The following is a 23,863-nucleotide window of genomic DNA, read 5'->3' as shown; positions in this document are numbered from 1 at the left end:
TACCCCCCCCCTCCCCCCCCTCCCCCCCCACACACTTAACAGCATCACTGATACAATTTGATGAAGCGCTCCAGAATACCGGAGAGTGCACGCGCTGAGTGACCGCCCTCTCTCTCTCTCTCTCTCTCTCTCTCTGGACGCTGCGATGAATCTGGATGGAGCAAGATGCCATGACGGAGGCCCTATAGATAACTCGCTCCTCCAGCCGAGAACTGGTGACGGTATGGCGTCCGAGCCGCTGTGAAAGCCACGTGTCTACGTAATGAGATTCCAGTCTGTCATTTCGACTCGCGCTCCCGCATCGTGTTGTGGCGCGCGGGTTCAACACTGCGCGCGCACGTTCGCACCGGGCGCGCTCCACTTTAGGAAAGGAGCCACCGGTCCTCCGGAGGCAGTTTAATATTGGCTATAATCAGGGGAAAAAAGAAAAGAGAAGAAAAGAAACACACACAAATGGGTTCATTCTTATAAAGGACGGCAGAGACTGAAGTTTCGAACTGGAGGAGGAATACTGGGATTCGACACCTGCTGGAAATGTCTGGGTAAAAACCTGGCGATGTGCTTATATATAACTATAGTTGGGGTTTACCGCTGCGGTCCTCTTCCACGAAAGCACGCGCCCTCGCCTGGCTTCTGACACCGCGCAGAGCAGATCCCACCCTTACCACGGAGCGCCGAACTAATATGCAATGTTATTTTGTACTGAAAGCCCTCGCGTCGCACCGTGATCAGGCCACATACCCACCCCCGCGCGACAAATGCGATCGAAAAAGTGTATTCGGGTTACGGACAAGCCGGGAAGGCGACGCCGCTGGTAACGAGTCGGATGCGAACCCAAGCACCGTCCTGAACTGGCACGCAATATTTCTGCACTTGAATGAAGACGCAGACGAGCCGGGGCATCACGCGGCGTTTTCTATGGTACAAGTCGCATTCTCGTGCGGCAGAACTGATCCAGCAGGGCTATTATGCAACCGCAAAGAGCCCTTCCCTATGAGGGCGCCTAGGCTGCTGGACTGCTCTTCGCCCAAATCAATGTGGTTTCTTTGGAACATTTTCAGCAAAGGATCGCATATGCTGCAGTGTCTTTGTGGCAAGAGTCTTAAGAAAAACAAGAACCCAAGTGGTAAGCCCCCATGTGTACTATCCCCTCATCCCTCCTCCTCCTCCTCCTCCTCATCATCATCATCATCAACCCCCAGTGTTTTCCGTGATGGTTCGAGTGTGCGTTTCTTACAGTATTGGGGGTTGCGTTTGTGTGCGTGTGCGCGCGTGAGTAAAGGAATAAGTTATTGCAAACCTATCTGCTGGCCCCCGAGCATAAAAAGGCGTAGCATTAAAATCTACTACGTGGTACAGTCTGATTTTGATCCTGTATTGGAACTTTTATGCCGCGGTATCAGTAGGTTATTAGATCATCAGTGTACCCCAGACTGAGACTGCGGCGCTTGTTGCTGTGCGCGCACGCATTTCTTTACTGTCCCTGCTCTCCAGACTGTTAGAGAGAGAGAGAGAGAGAGAGAGAGAGAGGTTACTGCAGTAGTACAGTAGTAGTGCAAAGCGTAATGGCTAAAAATACATCTCAATCAGGTAGAGAACTGAATGCGATTTAAAAAAAACAAAAACAAACTTGGTAGCCTACGAGTCCATGCTTGCAAACGCACGCAAATCACACAAAACTATATAGCAAATAATGAACTATGAGGTTCCCCCTGGCAGGCTCTGACGTGAGCAGAGGCGAAAATATATAAAATATTTATAATGCGCGAGTGTTTATCTGCCCAACAAGGAGCTCGGAGCACGCGCCAACATCAATTAATCAGTAAAAACATATTTTCTTATTTTCTGTGCAACACTTTGCCTTGGTCACCACCACAGCTTCTAGAATTTTTTATCACAGCAGTACTTAAAAGATCTTATATAGTCTTCCATCCATTTGTGTAATTTTATTAACCTGTAACCTATTCTCACATGTGAAACTTAAACTCCCTGCTATTTCTTATCATTTATAACCATTTTTTTAAATTATGTTCTGTTACATGTGCATCGGAAACACTTCAGCGAGCCATTTACTTATCTAAGGATTTCTATTTTGACCCTCTATACATAATATCGTCTCACCTGTGTATTCACTACATCTTATCATTCAGACTACTTACCCATAACATTTTTATTTATTTAGTTAGTTAGTTATTCTCTTGTCTGAATGTATTAGTTCCAAGACACCTTCTTACCATGACATAGCCTCAGATGCTAAAATGGCAATATACCTCAATATACCTGCCTGCCTACCGACCTAACTTTGCCATGGTTTATATGAATCAACAGCTTGAGGCTGTGAAATGTCTGGTGTGCAGACCCGCATTTAAAGTAGGCGGTCGTGTTTTTATACTGTAGATGTCACAAAATATTGATGGTGTGATATCCCTATAATCGTATTAAAGGGCAAGCAGGTAAACCTCACATATGAGTTAACTTCATTCGGCGAGATCCAGCTGCTATTCAGAGGGAGATCTTGGTGAGCTATTTGATGTTATAACCTACTGCAGCTTTAGCCTGTTTACACTTGGTCTTAACATCCATTTCGGGTGACTGGATCACAAACGGACTATAAGTACAAATGTGAACAGGTAGGTCAAATGCTTATTGAGATCCAATCAGTTGTGGAGGAGATCTGGGACACATGTGGTCACATTGCATTTGTAAACAAAATGCATCCTGATGTGTCCTCGACATAATCAAAACACCACCTAGTCACTGCTGCCAGGTTTTTGTGTTTTCACGATGTTGATGACATGCCAGATGATGTCTCATCTCATCTCATTATCTCTAGCCGCTTTATCCTTCTACAGGGTCGCAGGCAAGCTGGAGCCTATCCCAGCCGACTACGGGCGAAAGGCGGGGTACACCCTGGACAAGTCGCCAGGTCATCACAGGGCTGACACATAGACACAGACAACCATTCACACTCACATTCACACCTACGGTCAATTTAGAGTCACCAGTTAACCTAACCTGCATGTCTTTGGACTGTGGGGGAAACCGGAGCACCCGGAGGAAACCCACGCGGACACGGGGAGAACATGCAAACTCCACACAGAAAGGCCCCCGCCGGCCCCAGGGCTCGAACCCAGGACCTTCTTGCTGTGAGGCGACAGCGCTAACCACTACACCACCGTGCCGCCCCCCAGATGATGTGCATTTTGCAAATATTTCTTTTTTTTCATAGCTTGTTTAAGAGCATGTTTCTAATACTCCTTAATTATGAAAATGAATGGCATGGCATTCATTTTTAATCACAACCCTTTTGCAACTCTGCAATGATGGTCTTCATGGACTTAGAGTTTGAAAGAGGGGTATTTTGGCCCTGTTTACACTTGGTTTAAAAATGCGGCTTTGGTGACCGGATAACAAGTGAACACCTGAACACTTTGCTATTGACACTTGTGTCTATCCTCTGTTTCCAAGGTGTCCAGCTGACCACTTGTGTTCAGATTTAGTTACTGCCTATGTCACTTTTCCTGTTAAATCCTTGTCGGAGATGCAGCAGGGCGCATAAGTGTTTGCACTGCAAAAGACGTGTTCAAATGTGTTCCAGACCACCTCAGCAAGTGGTCTGAGTGAATGTGTCTTGAATGCATCTTGGTAGGATTTAGCGCTGTTCACTTGTGATCCGGTCGTGCAAGATGCATTTTTAAAATCAAGTGTAGACAGGGTCTTTGAGTTTGGCAGTCATATTAAGGAAACATCAAATAAATCACCATACAGGAGCTTGAAACTGCTCTCAGTTGGACATGTAGCCTAGTAGAAACACAAAATTTATAGTTACAATACAGGAACACATATAATACCAGTGAAAAGTTTGGACAGACCATCTAATTCAGTGTTTGTTTGTTTTTTTTAATTTTTATTAATAAAAATACACTTAATGTCTTAAAGTAATGATGGATGTCATTTCTCTTTACTTAGTTCAGTATTTCTTGACATAATATGGATTACTACAGTTGTGGAATAGGGTTATTTACAGTATTTTTTATTATTTACTATTTACTGTTTGATCATAAATGCATTAAGAAGACAAGAAATTGTACTAATTAACTTTTGACGAGGCACTTGTTAATTGAAAAGCATTCCAGGTGACTACCTCATGAAGCTGGTTAAGATAATGCCAGTAGTGTGTAAAGCGTCATCAAGGTAAACGCTGGCTACTTTGAAGAATCTAAAATTCAAAACATGTTTTGTTTTTTAACGCTTTTTTGTTTACCACATAATTCCATATATGTTCCATATGTTGTTTCATAGTTTTGATGTCTTCACTGTTGTTCTACAATGTAGAAAATAGTTAAAATACAGAAAAAACTGTGAATGCGTAGGTGTGTCCAAACTTTTGACTGGTACTCTATATAGAGCTATTTGATATTTGATAATATATTTGAGCTTATAGGGCCTGTGCACTGTGATCAAGTTCTTTAGAATGCCCTTGTTTTGAATATTTTATCTGATATGATTAGAGGGCTTGACAATGTAATTGGGAAATAATATTCTATTGCTAAATTTAAACATGTTGTAAAATGAAAAATCTAGGTGTGACCAGCTATAGGTTGTTCAGTTGTGATTGGATCACTCGAGACTAATGTTACCAAGCCTCAACAGGGCCTAGGCGGCCAATTTTCATAGCTATTGAATCTGAATGACTGACCTTAGAAGCCAAACTGATAAATTACTAATTCTGCTATATAGACTAGCTTTCATTCCTTCCTGTTCTATAAAGGCAAAGGCAAATTCAGCAGAAAAAGCACTGCTTTAAACTGACAGACACAAGGGTGAGAGGTGACGCATGTTGTTTTGTTTTACATACTATTTGCAAAACCTTTGACTTTCCAGCCACTTTAGTGCTGGTGCAGGCTACTGCAACACAATCGCCTTCCATTGAGAGAGAAAGTATAGCATAACTTTTAATTCAAATATGAACCTCAATGAGAAATAATTTGAGATTACATCCAGTATTTTGTTCGTCTGCAACGATGTAGTGTGGCTATTCGGTAGTGTGGGACTTACTGTTAGTAATAATTGTCTTTAGTTTAATAGTTGAATCATTTATTGCATTTCATCCAGTTTTATGACCAGCAAACACAAATTAACTCGAGGACAGTCCAAATTGCCATTATACAAATGAATCTGAATAGGCCACCATAGTGCAGCTATAGTAATGGCCTGTTCCCAATTAGTACCCGCACAATTATAAAAATATTTATGTTTCTCAGGATTATTTTTGTGATGAACAGATGTACTGCTATCAGGGTATCAATGATTTTTCTTAAGTTTTTTGATAGCAAAATTTAAAAAAAAAATTAAAGTTTGTGAACCCTTTAAAATGTTCAATATTTCTACATAAATATGATCTAAGACATCAGTAGATTTTCACGCAAGTCCTAAAAGTAGATAAAGAAATCCTAATTAAACAAATGAGACTAAAATATTATACTTGGTGATTTATTTATCAATGAAAATGATCCAATGTTACATACATTACACAATGAGTGGCAAAATAGGTGACCCTCTAGAATTAGCGATTAATTTGAAGTTGAAATTAGAGTCTGGTGTTTTCAGTCAATGGGTTGACAATCAGGAGTGAGTATTGGGAGTCCTGCTTTATTTAAAGAACAGGAATCTATCAAAGTTTGAACTTCACAACACATGTTTGTGGAAGTGTATCATTACACGAACAAAGTAGATTTCTGAGGACCTCACACAAAGGATTGTTGAGGCTCATCAGGCTGGAAAAGGCTACAAAACAATTTCTAAAGAGTTTGGACTTCACAAATCCACAGTCAGATAGATGGAGGAGTTTGAAGATCACTGTTCCCCAGGAGTGGTTGACCAACACAGATCACTCCAAGAGCAAGACGTGTCCATAAGGTCCCAAAGGACCACAGGGTAACTTCTAAGCAACTGAAGGCCTCTCTCACATTGGCTAATGTTAATGTTCATGAGTCCACCATCAGGAGACCACTGAATAACAAATGATGTGCATGGCAGGGTTGCAAGGACAAAGCCACTGCTCTCCAAAAAGAACACTGCTGCCTGACTACAGTTTGCTAAATATCACATGGACAAGCCACAAGGCCGTTGGAAAAATATTGTGGACAAATGAGACAAAAATAGAACATTTTGGTTTAAATGAGAAGTGTTATGTTTAGAGAAAGGAAAACACTGCATTCCAGCATAAGAACCTTATCCCATCTGTGAAATATGGTGGTGGTGGTATCATGGCTTGGGCCTGTTTTGCTGCATCTGGGCCAGAACGGTTTGTCATCATTCATATAACAACGAATTCTGAATTATTCCAGTGAATTCTAAAGGAAAATGTCAGGACATCTGTCTGTGAACAGAATCTCAAAAGAAAGTGGGTCGTGTAGCAAGACAATGACTCTAAGCACACAAGTTGTCCTATTAGAGAATAAAGAAGAATAATGTTTTGGAATTTCCATGTCAAAGTCCTGACCTTAATACAATAGAAATATTGTGTGATCAGTTCATGTGATGAAACCCACCAACAAACCAGAGCTGAAGCTGTTTTGTATGGAGGAATGGGCTAAAATTCCTCCAAGCTAATGTGCAGGACTGATCAACAGTTACAGGAAACATTTAGTTGCAGTTGTTACTACATAAGAGGGTCACACCAGATACTGAGCAAAGGTTCACATACTTTTGCCATTCACTGATATGCAATAATGGATCATTTTCTTCAATAAATAATTGACCAAGTACAATATTTTTGTCTCATTTGTTTAACTGGGTTCTCTTTATCTACTTTTAGGACTTGTGAAAATCTGATGATGTTTTAGGTCATATTTATGCAGAAATATAGAACATTCTAAAAGGTTCACAAGCTTTCAAGTACCACTGTATGAAGTTGTGCAATTCGTAATGTGTAACAAATAATAAATATATACTGCATTAAAAACAACAACAACACTGATCTAGGATTTAAGAAAATACAAATTTTGGCCTGTTAAAATATTCACCTTCCAATATCACCACTCTTCTTTTCAGTAACTTTCATGAGCCTGCCATGAGTTTCTTGATTTGTTCACAACTAATTGTAGCTAAAGGCAGCACAGTGGTATAGTGGTTAGCGCTGTTGCCTCACAGCAAGAAGGTTCTGGGTTCGAGCCCAGCAGCCAATGGAGTCGTTTCTGTGTGGAGTTTGCATGTTCTCCTTGTGTCTGTGTGGGTTTCCTCTGGGTGCTCCAGTTTCCCCCACAGTCCAAGGACATGCCGGTTAGGCTAATTGGTGGCTCTAAATTGACTGTAGGTTTGAATGTGGATGGTTGTTTGTCTTTATGTGTCAGCCCTGCGATGACCTGGCGACTTGTCCAGGGTGTACCCTGCCTCTTGCCCATAGTCAGTTGGGACAGGCTCCAGCTTGCCTGTGGCCCTGTACAGGATAAGCGGTTATGGATGATGGATAATTGTAGCTAAAGTAGCCACCATCACCTCCCAGATACTCTGCAAATCTCACTTGAGAAGGACCCACAATTTATCAATCAGGCTTAAATTAGGTGAGGATGTGATGGAGCACTGTCCTGCATGAATATCATTGTCCTCTTGAATGTTGCTGATGTACCGCTGTTTGAAGAAAGTGTCTTCCAGAATAACTTACTAACAATTAATTTATCAGTAATTAATCATAACAGCTTACACTCCCTGAATCACTGGCATCTATTTAAGCTGGTGCTTCATATCCATTACTGATTGAGCCACAGGCCCACTCTTAAGACCTTTGAAAATTCTTTCTTAAGGTATTTTTTGGCCAAATTATGATGGTTCTGCTTGTACAGTTCTTATTAAGCAGAGTTCATTTTTCAGCCTTCCTCTCCTAACAATGCCTCTGAAAATTTGACACCTACTATTTCAGGAAAACTTCTAGAAAAAGGCAGCAGAGAAGGGTTCCTAGAGGTTTCATATTTTAATTCTTCACAAGTCTTTTGCATTTAATCTGTACCTTTTCTTCTGAACATATTTTTCATGACCCATCTTACCATTATTTACTGTTTGACGATGAAGTGCTTGATTGTCTGGTAATCACATTTCAGTAGTTTAGTAATTTCAAAAGTACTGAAACCTTCTGAATGCCATTTTTTTTACAAAATAATTTATATTTTTACATCCATCCATTATCCATAACCGCTTATCCTGTGCAGGATTGCGGGCATGCTAGAGCCTTTCCCAACTGACTATGGGTGAGAGGCGGGGTACACCCTGGACAAGTTGCCAGATCATCTCAGGGATGACATATTGTATATAGAGACAAGCAACCATTCACACCTACAGTCAATTTAGAGCCACCAATTAGCCTAACCTGCATGTCTTTGGACTGTTGGGGAAGCCAGAGCACCCAGAGGAAACCCACACAGACATGGGGAGAACATGCAAACTCCACACAGAAAGGCCCCCATTGGCTGCAAACCCAGAACCTTCTTGCTGTGAGGTGACAGCGCTAACCACTACACCATCGTGCCGCCCTTAGCTACAATTAGTTGTGAACAAATCAAGAAACTCATGGATTCTATGCAAAGCAGGCTCATGAAAGTTACTTAAAAGAAGATATCTCCTTATTTGACATGTTTTACCTGGAGTAAAAAAAGCTGCTTTGAGAGTATCTTGATGCTTCGTGTTAAACCAATCATTAGTATCACTGTGACAAACCAAACCCATAAGCAGAATGCCTTCAAATCTACCACTTAGTAGCTTATGTTGAGTTTTTTCAGCTGCTTTCATAAAGTATCTCTTCATGCTTTACCAGCAAGAGCATGTTATAAAAATTCTTAGCCTTGGTTTGACCAAAATATACCTTTTCATGTGAAACCATTAATAATATATTTTAGGCAGTAGCTCTATATAGCTACTATCAATGGTAGCTTTTGCTTTACATTATGATTTTAAACATACTTCATGACTTATTAGTGAAAGTAATATTCATTGTACATTTAAATAATATTGGCTGGCGTTGAGTGGTATATCAGATATGTTCCATTCAGCTAGCATGATACTGAACGAGTCAAAGATGAGTGGAATATATCTGATATACCATGAAAAAACCCAGCCATTATTATTATTATTATTATTATTATTATTATACATTCTTTTTGGGTGTTCAATGCATCTTCTCTTTCAAAATTCTGTCAAAATCTTCCAGATTTACCGAAGCAATCCTGGCGGCTATGTTTGTTTAGAAATTGTCACAGTCACTTACTAGCACGTCTCTGCTAGTTTTATATCTCTGACGTGTCCGTGTTCCGGTTTTTCGATGTCCATTGGTATGTTTTTCTCTTGTAATGCGTGAAGAATATCTAATTAAGTTTTGGTAGCCTTTCAGGTATTCAACGTGTCTTTCTCTTTCCCAGCAAACAAAGAAATGCTTCTGCACATGTGCAGCAGAAAACTTTCTCATTGGATATTCACATCAGCTCCAACACGTGAAGTCATGTTGTCTTGACAACCATGTAGTTTCGTAAACCATATTCAACACTCATTCTCCATTGGGGAGAATGATGTAATACACGTAGGATAAGTGATATGCTAACAATATTACATGCTATCAAACCAAATGAAAGAAACTTGGTAGAAGGGAATAGAATACATATATGTTATTTACCAGCTGGGAGGTCCGTATCATGAAATACCGTGACCGAGGTCTTGAAAGAGGGCCTCAGTCAGTATTCAAGGCCGAGGTCACGGTATTTTACCATATGGACCAACCTTTAGCTGGTAAATAATATTTTTTTTCTTTACCAAATTCTAACAGAAAACGAGAGTGCCCGAAAGGGAAAACCGAGCTGAGCCGAGGCGAGCTGCCATTTTGAATCCTCATCCACGGCTGTAATGCAAATTGCTTCTTCCTCGGTATACAAGTGCAGTTCCATGGCAGGAAAAAAACTACATTTTGCCGCCTATGTAGTCCCTTATTTATACAAAATATGTCATTCAGGATTCAGCCATGTTTTTGCTCGGCGTTAGCAACAGTTACAGGTTTTTAGCTTTCTCCTGAAATGTTTTATTTTATTTCTTCTTTCTCAGGGTAGTAAAACTCACTTTCGCTGTGAAGACTGTCGTTATCGCTATCCATGATGTAAAATTAATGCTGTTATGCTGAGAAATGCTGGCAAAAATGTATAAGATTTTTGATAAAAATTTTATAAATAAATCTTATAAAAAAGATAAATGTTGACAAAAATTGCTACTATGTTTGTTGTTGTTGTGAATGAGCGAGTCGCCAGAGGTCCGTAACCGGGGTCTGTAACTGGAGTCTGTACCCTAGGATACAGACCTGCTCGCCAGCCAATCAGAGCGCAGGATTTGATGGAAACCAGACCACGAAAAAAATAAATGTTTTTATTCCATTGAAAAAGTGTCCTGTATGTATAATAATATGCTTTATATTATGGCATATTTATATGCAGCATTAAAGCTTTCCTTTGAGCACTTTTTAATAATAGTGGCCCAAAACACGCATAATTGCTTGAAGCCCCATATTAGCACTTCACCCATTTGTCGATGAAAATGCATCTTTTATGTGTTTAAATCACTTCTGTGAGGCTCTAAATGTACTTATGGAAAGTAATATACAATCAATGGTGTTGCCTTTATTTTCACGGCCATTAAACCTCCCACTGTTCAGTCTGATACAGTATATGAGCCCCTAGTAAAAGACATATCCCAGTGGGATTCTTGGCTTTCATGTCTTCTGGACCAGTACCAAGTAATCAAAAAAGGTCTATTAAATAAGGTATTCAAAGAATATTTACATATATACATATATATACTTTGCTTATAAGCTGCCCATAGGCATTTATGAAAACTGGCAATGCAGACAACCTTTTGTACGTTCAGATTTCACTTTCACTTTGTATGTAAATAATAATGCAGAGAGTTTTTTGTTCCAAATACCGGTTTATTGATGTATTCTTTTGAACATTGAAGCTTATCTTATTATTGTATTGCATTTGTCAACATTGGCCTTGATTGTTGAATATTGTCATTATAGCATTTCGATTGTACCATATTGAGAGGATTTGTGATTTAGATGATGTAGGAGTGGAGTGTGTTGGATGTTGGTGTCAAATCCAGGCCACCTTGGGAACATTCCAGCTCTAAAATCAGGCTGAGGTCATGCAGAGTGCTGCAGTGGGCAACAGCAAAATCGGCCAAAGTCAGAATGAGCTAAATGTGTCAGTAGGCCCAGTAATACTGAATGGAAATTAATAAAGAAATAATGAGCAGCCAAGTCAGTCATGCCATACATGTAAAACACAGCAGCCTACATTATGTTTTTTTTTTTGTCTGAAAAGTAATTTTAAACATAATGCCACTTTCTTTACTGACCTACAAACATTTTTCTGTGATATTTAATTTTGCGCTGGAAAACTAATGTATGTTTGTACTGAAATCGAGGTTTTTTTTTACTGATTTGATTATAAAATTGTAATAAAAGTCATAAAATAAAAATTGATAATGTTTGCACTAAAAAAAGGGTACCTTTTACACTCTACTGTATATATAACAGTTCCTCAACCTCAGCTACATCTCTCGAGTTCATTAGTCTCAACTGGATATATGTATGGGGCTGTTTTAATCCCACTTGCACAGTCACTATTTTTGTTTGTTCCTGCCCATTATATTTTCTAACAACTTTAATTGGATCTATCTCCCATAAACAAACTAGTATCCTAATTTAAACCGCAGAAACCCAGATCAAGCAGTTCTTCAGGATTCTGTGAATAATGCATCACATATAGCTGCATGTTCATGTTAACGCACAGAGTCTTTTTTATATATATATATATATAGTCACTTGCACCCAGTTCCATGACTCACCTCTAGTTTTATCCAGGCTGTGAACTTTTCTGGCATCATGTATATGCAAAGGAATAGTGTGCATACTATTTGTATCAGAAATCTGTATCCATTAAAAAGCAATGTATTTATGTTCTGTCATATTAATAATGTGCACAGAATAACAAGGAATCATATATATATATATATATATATATATATATATATATATATATATATATATATATATATATATAAATCATACACATAGAAAAGCTTTTTACACAAGAAATACCAGTAACTGTGCTAAAATGTTATCTCCTTATGGCAATCCAAACAGGTTGTGTAATAGTTTAACATCTTTTGCACCTTGCTCCTTAGTCCTCTAGTTGTCATGCGTTGGGCTACTTCTTCAAATAAAGTACTGCAGTGTTCTGGTTATTTCAGACCCAGGATAAAAACTAGGCCTCATCGTGCTTGACCATGCAAATGTGGCCTTGTTGTGTCCTTCCCAAAAAGCCTTGAGATTTTCTGATGAGGAATAAGAAAGGAAATGATAAAAGCAGAAGATCTTGCTGGCTCAGCACTTAATCCTCTTCAGGTATTGTGGCACGATGACAATTCTGAGAGCTCACTCTCTCTGCAACAACTTCAGTCTTCAAGGTGCTTTCAGTCAACTCTCTTTTTGTTTTCCTTAGGAAAAGGAATTAATATGGAATGAAATTAGAGTCAGCAAAACCTGAAGTTGTAATGTTTGAAAAAAAAGAGAGATTTGAAGCTTAAGATAGTATTTGAATATTTTAAACTGGTTTTGAATTCAGTTGAGTGAAATTCAGGTCTCGAAAATTTAGGATAAATAATTATGTTAGGAAAAAAACAAGCTGTTCGAGTGAAACATACAGGTAGAGAGAGATTCAGAGAACACATCTGGGAAATTAAGAAAGAGCAAATAAGCCAGGATCACACTGAACTCAGTCCTGGCCAATCACAAGCCACCTCTGAGCTCATGGGGGGGGGTCGTCATTTCTTTGTCACATTTTATAGCTTGGTGCTATGCCAGAGCACAGCAGTGGAGTTTTCCCAATTTTTAAGTTTCTTGATACAAAACCAAAGTAAATCCAGTGTTACTTGTTTAATGAGCTGACAGTTTAAGCAATTACTTGATTTCTAGTGGTTTTATTTTTTTGTCAGTGAATCAAGCCATGATTTAGCATGTTAACATATGCTAAACCATCCTGGATTCTATGATTAAAATAAAATAAAAAAACAAGTCCACTAGAAATTAAGAATTGTCCCATGTAATCACTTCTCCTCTTCTAGAATAAAATACTGTTGTTAATTGTTATATATATCAGCCCTGCGATAACCTGGCGACTTGTCCAGGGTGTACCCCGCCTTTCGCCCGTAGTCAGCTGGGATAGGCTCCAGCTTGCCTGCGACCCTGTAGAAGGATAAAGCGGCTAGAGATAATGAGATGAGATGAGATATATATACTGGGTGCGATTTGCTGGGGGGGATGGTGGGGATCATCCCCCCCTCTGGTTTTTATCTCTGCTGAAAAAAAATCCTCGGGGACAACCCCGTCAATAAAACAAACAAACCAAAAAAAAAGTTGACATGACAGGCATGTTGTGACACAGTTTTCTATGGTCTATATTGCACTCACTTTCAAAATGACCCGAAGTGGCAGCTTTGATGTTCACGAATGTCCCCAGCAAATAGATACATTGTAGATAATAACAATATATTTGCGTTCTATCGCAGGGATGCAAACAGCGTGCCTTTTGGCGGATGCCGCCTTTTTCACGGCCGATTTTTTTTTTGGGGGGGGGGGGGGGGGCGTTGGAGTGTCTGATTATAATTTCAAAGTAAATTCTGTATTAAAATTACTAAATAAGCAAATCCGTTACAGTCCATGAAACAGGAAGTATAAGGATGAGAAAAAAACAGTTTAAATCGGAAAGCTGCGCACAATGTGAACTGCGCCATCAGAGCAAACTGTTCATTTAGTATTCATGTATTTTAGTGATTTTCGAGTCACTGTCCATTTAATCCGGAGGGAGAGAAACATCACAGCAACGCGACAAGCAATGCGAACTTTGTTGTGTGTTAGTGTTCGTGTATTTAGTCAGAGAGATAGGAAGATGAATTTACTATCTCTGGTTTAGTGTTCGTTTTCATTTAGTGTTATTCATTTGATATCATCGGATGTTATTGAGCTGTTAGCCTATTGTTACCTTAATTTTGTGATGTTTCATGATTAAAAAAACCCCAAAAACATCCCCCCTTCTGGTTTTTTGACAAATCGCACCCTATATATATATATATATATATATATATATATATATATATATATATACACACACACACACACACATACACACAGTGTGCCCCACGATTATTGGCACCCCTTGTAAAGATTAGTGAAAAGGGTTAGAAAAAATCCATTTTTGATGAAGTAGATGAAACTTCTGAAAAATTAATGCTGACATCTTTCTGTTTTAGCCAGCATTAACTTTTTCAGCAGTTTCTGCTACAGTAGCTCTTCTGTGGTATTGGACCATATGGGCTAACCTTCGTGCCGTATGCGAATCAGTGAGCCTTAACCGCCCATGACCATGTCGCCGGTACACTGGTTGTCCTTCCTTAGACCATTTTTGGTAGGTACTAACCACCGCATACCAGGAACACCCTACAAGATGTGCCATTTTGGAGATGCTCAGGCTCAGTCATCCAGCCATCACAATTTGGCCCTTGACAAAGTCGCTCAGATCCTTACGTTTGCCCATTTTTCCTGCTTCCAACACATCAACTTCGAGACCTAACTGTTCTTCTCACTGCCTAATATATCCCACCGCTTGACAGGTGCCATTGTAACAACATAATCAGTGTAATTCACTTCACCACTCAGTGTTTTTAATTTTATGGCTGATCGGTGTATAGAATATTCTCTGTGTTCCATGTAGATAGACAGCTAGTAGGTAGATACTTTATTGATCTGGAAGGACATTTAAGAAATTCCTATTAACTTTAAGTAGCTTGTATACATAGATACAGTTGCAGTCAGAATTTCACATACACAGACTGTCCTCATGGACATGAATGCCATCGCAATATATTGGGCTTTCAATTATTTCTTTGAACTGTTGTTTTTTTTCCTCCTGTAGCAGAATCATTGTGCAACATGCAACTTTAATTGAAAAAAAAAAAAGAAGTTGGTGTCCAAGTATTAATTTATTTTGGATTTTCTGAAAGTAACATGGTCAAAATTATATATACATGCTCATGACTTGTACTGCAGCTTATTTCAGTTGTTTGTTTTGGTCGGTTTCTCTCTTCAGTCTCCTCTTCAGGAGGTGAAATGCTGCTCAATTGGGTTAAAGTCTGGTGAGTGACTTAGCCAGATTAAAACCTTCCACTTTTCCCCCCGATGAAGTCCTTTGTTGCGTTTGCAGTGTGTTTTGAGTCATTGTCTTGCCGCACAATGAAGTTCTTCTGAATTTGATTGGATGCATTTCTCCGTAAACTGGCAGACAGGTTGCTTCTATAGATTTGTGAATTCATTTGGCTGTCATCATCATGAGTTACTTCATCAATAATGAGACTGTTCCAGAAGCAGTCATGCAAGCCCAAGCCATGTCACTACCTCTACTGTGCTTGACTGATGAGCTCATATGTTTTGGATCATCAGCAGATCCTTTCTTTCTCCACACTTTTTTCCTTTCTAGCACTTTGGTCGAGGTTGGTCGAGGTTAGTCTTGGTTTCATCAGTGTATTTCTTTTATTATTTTATTATTAGCGGAGCTCCAGCGGAGCACCATACGTAAGAAAAAATGGTAAACCCATCGAGTCGATTTTTTGTGGTTTGTATGTGTACGTGCACCACCAGTCATACACACCGCCTAGTGGCCAGTTTTAGTATTACCAGTCTAGTGGTCAGTGTTAGTAATTACCAGTCATACACACCGCCTAGGGTGGCACAGTGGTGTAGTGGTTAGCACTGACGCCTCACAGCAAGAAGTTCCGGGTTCGAGCCCCGTGGCCGGCGAGGGCCTTTCTGTGTGGAGTTTGCATGTTCTCCCCGTGTCCGCGTGGGTTTCCCCCACAGTCCAAAGACATGCAGGTTAGGTTAACTGGTGACTCTAAATTGACCGAAGGTGTGAGTGTGAATGGTTGTCTGTGTCTATGTGTCAGCCCTGTGATGACCTGGCGACTTGTCCAGGGTGTACCCCGCCTTTCGCCCGTAGTCAGCTGGGATAGGCTCCGGCTTGCCTGCGACCCTGTAGAACAGGATAAAGCGGCTACAGATAATGAGATGAGATGAGATGAGATGAGATGAGATGAGATGAGACACACCGCCTAGTGGTCAGTGTTAGTAATTACCAGTCATACACACTGCCTAGTGGTCAGTGCTAGCCAGTAAAGAAATAAAACAAAAGAGATTGGCTATGATATAAGAAAATTCTACAACCCAGAAACAGATGGGAGCTCCGCTTTTAGGCAGTGCCTAAATCTATATATTAACAATCACACAGGGCACACCTGAGCAATAAGAAACACCGGTCAGTCACATGTTGCAATATTACTGATCACTTAAAAAAAAAGGGTGGGTTCAAGCAAAAGGTGTCAGAAAAACAAGATTAAAAGAATTGCCCATGCCATTGTAATACTCAGGGGCATTGCTAGACATAAAGCTCTACTGGGGCACAGCCCCTCCCCACCAATACCCAGATCTTTTTTTTTAAAGCTTCTGCCTATGAAATGTGCTATAGGACATACAGCTTCACTTAAAAATATATTAGTGCTGTCAAAGTTAACGCGATAATAACGCGTTAACGCGATCTCAATTTAACACGATTAAAAAAAATAGTGCCGTTAACGCAAATTCTAATTTGGCCCTGCGAGTCACCCGTAGGTCCTGCTGAGGCTTGTCGCGCGCTGCGTTTAACTGTACCAACAGGTTTACCGTCCAAACGAGATCACATGGGATTACCTTTCACAGGTGAGACTGGAAAAATACTTTTCAATACTGTTCCTTCAGTCTTCAGTTTCCCAGCTCATCTCCACCGGGTAGGTGTAGAGTTATAAGCAGTGAGCATTAGATAATACAGTGCCACATTATGATGAACGTTTTTATTTTTGTTATCTGTTTTTTTCTTCTTTTATGGCAAATACTTCTCTTCAAAAGAAACTAATGAAGAGTAAAGTAAAACATTTTTTTTTTAATTTTCACAGTGATATGCACTTTATTTTTCATCCCTTGGTTTTCTCATCTAATATGGAAGTTATGGATGTCAGTGGCTGTGACAAGACTTGTTATGCTCTGCAATAAAAAAAAACAAAACAAAACATTGGTTCAAAGCAAGCTCATTCACTTTTTTATGCTGATAAGAGAATTACAATGGTTTTTCATGTGACAAAAATGTGCGATTAAATTGCGATTAATCGCGAGTTAACTATGACAGTCGCGACATTAATCGCGATTAAATATTTTAATCGTTTGACAGCACTAAAATATATACTTTTGCTGCGTGAACTTGCGTGGCATCACTGTACCTTCTTTCTCCAATTTTGCGTGCTTGGCTGCATGCGCATTCCCTACATTCACATGGACATGCACAGACGCACAGAATGTGTGCCTTATATTTAGGGACAGAAAGTTGCCTATGTTGATGCACCTTGAAGTAGAAAAACATCCACTCTATTCCTGATATTATCAATCTGAATTAACCATAGGCTATTTTCAGGATATACTATCTTTACTTTTAAGCTCATGGTCATTATAAGGGCCATCCATCTACATGCTATAATGATATAATCTATGGGGTTTTTTTCATGACAGTCTAGGTTATGATAATATTTGCATACTCACATCAGGCTTTTCTATCAAGGAAAACATTTTGTGTTTATGAATTTTCCATGTTCTTGAATGTATGCCACTATAGGAAGCATGGCAACCAAAATATCTTTTCATATTTGTGTGGATTGTCTGGAATTTGGCAACATAAATATCATGATAGTGGGATAGCCTACTGTATGTCTTAGCAATAATTTGTAAAAATATATCATGTACCGACATAAGTACGTAATGTAAGCTACATTAGAATATCAGTCCGAAGTTGGAGACAAATTGTTGTAATTTGCTGTTGCTGTAATTTCAAAACCGGATTACTTGAGAAAGGCAAAAGGCACAGATGAATACTTTATACCATTTGAAATGGTAGGGACTGCTGTTTATTTTGATGTATGGTTTGTAAACTTAGGAGTTAGTGAGGTATTGTGCTGGCAAGAATGGGTGTGGAGATGGATATGAATATGATTATATGATGTGAATTCATTGATGTTAATTTTATCTCAAACCGTTTATCACAGCAACTAGTGCACTGTTGAGCACCGTTGGGAAGCTCAAGTCGTGTGGTTTCACATGATATATGTATGTCAGATGAGTATTCCGCCAGCAAGTTAATCAAGATGAATGGGGAATGGGTGCGATTTGGACGCATCGGTCGTATACGGTTATTACGCAGTGCCAAAGACATTACTGTTTCTGAAATGTGATCAGGAAATTTTACTGGGGCACAGCAGATCCCAGTAAAATGGGTCTGGCGATGCCGATAGAAATACTTATAGATAGTTTCACTCCATGATATACTCATCTTGTGTTCTGCTAAATTACCTTTACTCTCAATCTTGATTTTGGTATACACTCCCAAGTAACTCACAGTCAGCACATAATCATGTGTTTGCCACGACAACAGAAAGCATACCATTTTCTTGTGAATGATAACAATATAGCAGTTTGTTTGAAGGCCTATATTTCTGCAGTAATTATGAATTCTGTTCTCCCACTGGACAAACTCAGTTCTGGAAGAGTGGTTTGATATAATACATTTAAAAGTCTCAGTTTAAAAAAAGGGGGGGGGGGTTGCCTGTACAAACTACTGTGCTCATTTCTATAAACAATTTGAAACAATATTATTTATATCCCTTTTTACACATCTCATATTTACTCACATCTCTTGCTTGCTTTCATTAACCACGTTATTGTGGTCAGGGTCACGGCGGAACACTGGGAGCAAGGTGGGGGAATTCAACCTGGATGGAATGCCAGTCCAACACAGAGCACCACACACCTTCACACACTCATTCTCACCTGCAAGCAATTTAGTGTAGTACATTTGCCTACAAGCAGAAGAAACCCACACGAGCCCTGGGAGAACATATGAAATTCCACATAGGCAGTGGTATGGCCATGAGCAGGGCACAAGCCTGGGCAGGGACAATACAGAAGACAGGCTGTTGCCCATGCAGCAGGAGGTCTCCCCTCTCCACTCCACTGATGTAGGCCAAGGGAAGTGCTAGAGCTGATATGCTTGGCAGCAGTGTCGTCACAAGAGTTGCCAGAACAAGGTTGTAAAAGTTGTAAACCGCGTCAAACTGCCTTAGGGACTCCAGCTCCTGATTTTTCCTCAGGGTTGACTCCCGAAGCCTTTCCCATGAATGAGTATAGCCACAAGGCAGCGGAGGTTTGAAATAAGAGCTTTCCTTCTCCAAGGGAATATACCGTCCTTTACCCAGTCCCTGACATAACTTTTAGTAAAAACAGGTACACCATGAGAAGGTAGTTATCCAGGAGTTCAGTGACCAGAGCTGTGAGGAGTAGTCACCCTAAGCACCCATAGGCAGTAGACAGTTAGATTTTGTCAGTATCTTTTATTTTCCCATTTAACACAGCATTGTTGAATTCTTGAATGGTCAAATGGTGTTAATGTTCTAAAACAGCTGACAATAGTGCCAGCAAGGCAAATCACAGGTTTATATAAATGCCATTATTCTAATGTTTTCCTTTTTATAGTAACAGCTCATTCAACTCATTCATTTCATACACAACGTTTTATCATGATGCTTTACAATATAATGCTAATTAAGCTGAAATTTGTTACCATTTAACAAAGAAACATAATGGGTTGATTTGAGACATTTATTTAACATGGAGGGATTCTTCAGTGGCAGTGCTTTGTAACCATCAGAAAGTTTTCTGCTGTGAGAAAGTCTTCAGGAGAGGACTTTGCACTTCCCAGTTCCTCAGTAATACAAGCTGAAGAGAGAGAAAGGACTGTTTATAGCTGCTATAATAAGTAATAACAGGAACTAAATTGTATTGTGGGAGTTCCACAATATTAAATTTAAGTATAAATTGTTAGATGTGGACAGCATGGCGGTACAGTGGTTAGCAACATCACCTCATAGCACGAAGGTTCTGGGTTCGAACTTTGCGGTAGACTGTGGCCGAACCTTGCGGTAGACTGGGGCCTTTCTGCATGGCATTTGCATGTTCTCCTCGTGCCTGTATGAATTTGCTCCAGTTTCATCCCAGAGTCCAGAAACACATGGATTACTCCAAGTTGTGAATGGTTGTTTGCCTTTGTGTTAGCCCTACGATAGATTGGTGACCTTCCCAGGGTGTACTGTGCCTCTCACCTGAAGTCAGCTGAGATTAGGTCTAGTACCCCCATGACCCTGATGGCTAAGCAGTATAGATAATGGATGGATTGTTACAGTAGAAGTATGTTTTGCCCATTAAATTGAAAAGGAATCATTAGCAATTGCTGGGGTATAACAGGAATAAAACACTTAGGGACATGCTGTTATAGTAAAATAATCATCCCCGTTATGTTTTTTTCCTTACTTAGTTTCTCACGTGCACTTTAGCTGCATAACCTCAAAGCATATGCCCTTATAATGAGACAAATGCCTTCACTTTATCTGAATAAATAAGGAATAATCTTGGAGTACTCCATCCACTTGAGAAGGAGACTTATGTGAGTGAGTGGTGAAAAGTATTAGTTTAGCGCTGTCTACAGTGTTTAAGAGATACAGGTCTTCAAAGAGCTACAGTACTTGATCCCTCCATTGTATACTGCTGACAGGGTGATAAGCTTCACAAATAAAAGTAGGTGTTTGGGATTGAAGCAAAGCTTCATTTAATAATTGCACAATTTGAGACTTGGTGGCTAACCCAAAGGCTGTTTAATAAGACTGAAAATGTTCTTACTGGAATATTTTCCATGCCAGAATTAAGTGTTTTGTAATTTATGTTGAAATAAATTGCTCATAATTTGTATTTTTGATTTCCCCCAAAATATCTATACATCACAATTTCAGTTAGTGTCTTTTTTTTAGCAAATATGAAATACAGCATCACAATTTACTCTAAAATCATTCTACATTTTATTACAGAAGTACTCTTATGCCCATAGGCAACATAGCCTTAAAATAGGAAGCCTCTTTGATGTACAAATTATAAAACAAAATGCCAGATTACCTGTAAAACTTTGGTCAAATTTGTTTTACTTATTACAGCTCAACATTTGTCTGAACGAGTAATAATGGTCTGGGTATAATCAGTTCTCCTACTTCTACCTTATGGTGACACAAAGGTGTATTTATAGTCTTGATAAGTAGCATGAAGGGGGGAACAGGTTTTAAAATACACTGGGGAAAAGATCATTAGGTTTACAGACAGAGACAGGACACTGCTATGGATCTTGACAGAATAGTTCAAATGGCTGAAAAACAGATACGCAAGGTTCTTGGCAAAGAGGACCCAGGTATGTTATGTTAACAACGCATAGCCTTAAAAAGTCTAGGAGAGCAGGAGGTGTACTGAGTGTTGTTGGTCAGGGTTTAGCTGCGTTACTACACTTCGGTCTAGTTTTTAATAATTTGTATTGAGCTTTTTCACCAAATTCTTTTGAATTTTACTTACATTTCAAAAGAAAATCTCTACTTTTCACACAAAAATACCTTAATACATTTCCACCAATACATTTCTTCATAAGGTCTTTGCAATTTGTAACGTCATGAAGTGAGGTTTTAGCATCAACTAGCTTGAGTTTATCTAAATTCTTAACAAACCTAAACTTTAAAAAAGACAACAAAAATAAAATACCTATAAGGCACCCATCACTGACTTGCTCCCCTAGGTCATTATATAACTTAACCAGAAGTGATTGCATCTTTAGAACAAAGTTTGGTAGAAAGAACAAATCTCAAATTGTGATTCACAATATGTGATGCGCAGTAAACAATTTGTGGCTTCGATTTTAATGATTTTACAAACTTGTGCTCTTATATTTTGTGCCAGAGCTAATGTTCTACTCAGCCAATAAAAGGATGTCTGCCTTTTTTTTTTTTTTGGGGGGGGGAGTTTAAAGTGAAACTGCCTTTTGACTTCATAAAAGCAGTGACATTTCGTTCCCTCTGAAATTTAGTCATTGTGATATGTTTATTTCTATAATATCTCACAAATTATCAGGCCATTCTGTGGCTGAGAAGTAATTTAATTTGAGAGGATTCCTGAGCAAACAATGGGCATGAAATCACTCGTTTCGCGCAGTCAAGCAGACAGAGGAAGTCCGTGTGCACATGCATAGGTTTACCTTTGACCTTGCACTGACAGTTACATCATTCTGTCACTAAACAAACAGCTGATCACACTGAGGTGCTCGCTGACCACCGATATTTATTAGTTTGGTCCTGCGTTTTCTTTCCTTCGCAACAATGTCTTTTCTTCTCACTTTCCATTACTGTAGTTGGTCTTTCACATTTCTTTCATACATTCACATCCTCCACTTTTCTCTCCTGTTTGAGATTTGTATCCCACAGTGCCTTACACAAACGGGGACAGCCCACCATGTGATGCATAACATATCCTGAATTGGGTCATGTTGAAGCAGGCAAAAATAGCAGAGAATTCACGTTTCTTTCTTAACCTGAGTATTTAGAGTAAATAATTTGGATACTTTATTTGCCTGACTAGCAGCACATTACCTACACTGACCATGTCGAAGGCATGAATAAGAGCGGTCAATTTACTTACTTTAAAGTCTGATTAAATACTTTTATGAAACAGTCTACTTTTTGTTTGTCCAAGAAGCAACACAAGCTTGGTAACTTTTCTGATCCCAGCCTACTGTTAAAGGTCTCAAATGCAATACCTACTCTGCTTTTTTTTAAAATGGGGAAATGGACACTGTCTTTTAATGAGCAAACATTGCATTTTGTTGAGCAATTTGGTCTTCATTTCATCATTAGCTGATATTTTAATTTCGGCTTTTTTTTCCCCCCTTTTTGTTAACTAGATTTTGTTCTAGTTCAATACCTGAAATAAAGGGAATGCTTCTGTACAGTAACAGTCAAAAATTTGGACACAAGTGCTCCTAGCAAGGTTTTCTCCATTTGACCATTTTCATTATTATTTTCAAGTGGTGGAGACGGGCGGCGCGGTGGTGTAGTGGTTAGCACTGTCGCCTCACAGCAAGAAGGTCCGGGTTTGAGCCCCGTGGCTGGCGAGGGCCTTTCTGTGTGGAGTTTGCATGTTCGCCCCATGGGTTTCCTCCAGGTGCTCCGGTTTCCCCCACAGTCCAAAGACATGCAGGTTAGGTTAACTGGTGACTCTAAATTGACCGTAGGTGTGAGTGTGAATGGTTGTCTATGTCTATGTGTCAGCCCTGTGATGACCTGGCAACTTGTCCAGGGTGTACCCCACCTTTCACCTGTAGTCAGCTGGGATAAGCTCCAGCTTGCCTGTGACCCTGTAGAACAAGATAAAGCAGCTAGAGATAATGAGATGAGTGGAGACATTAACACTATGAAGCAGAGCCAGCCCAAGCCTTTATAGGGCCCTACAGAGAAATTGATTGGGGGAGCGGGCACAGAACCTCAGTACCACCACTATTACGGACTTGTCACCTAACACAGCAAAGACACCAAAATGATAATTTAATGTTAGTCTGTTATCAGTACAAAGTTTATGGAACAGAACTGTATTTCATTTCAGAAATATAGACCTAGCAACAAGTTATTTTTAACTAGTTAAAGAAACTTCAATAGGAGAAATCTCACTACTGTTATATTTTGTTAGCTAATATGTTAATGCTATTGTTTTAATCTGTTACATTGCTCATGTATGTGATAAGCTCTGACAGAGGCAGTTATTCAGCTCAAATAAAGACATGGATGG

General features: G+C 39.4%; 1 protein-coding gene across 2 annotated transcripts in view; it reads left to right on the top strand.

Annotated features, from left to right (window-relative positions):
• Positions 1-468: 468 nt before the first annotated feature.
• The window catches only part of LOC132866128 (fibroblast growth factor 14-like), a 140,351-nt gene continuing 116,956 nt past the window's right edge, over positions 469-23,863 (top strand). For both annotated transcript variants that reach the window (XM_060898713.1, XM_060898715.1), the window contains exon 1: positions 469-1,126. In XM_060898713.1, the coding sequence (XP_060754696.1) occupies positions 685-1,126 (442 nt within the window). In that variant the 5' untranslated portion in view covers positions 469-684. The remainder of the gene's footprint in view (positions 1,127-23,863) is intronic.

The sequence above is a fragment of the Neoarius graeffei genome, chromosome 18 (assembly GCF_027579695.1).
Source record: "Neoarius graeffei isolate fNeoGra1 chromosome 18, fNeoGra1.pri, whole genome shotgun sequence".
Taxonomy (NCBI): domain Eukaryota; kingdom Metazoa; phylum Chordata; class Actinopteri; order Siluriformes; family Ariidae; genus Neoarius; species Neoarius graeffei.
The sequence above is the reverse complement of the archived record's forward strand: the minus strand, read 5'-3'. Positions and strand labels throughout refer to the sequence as shown.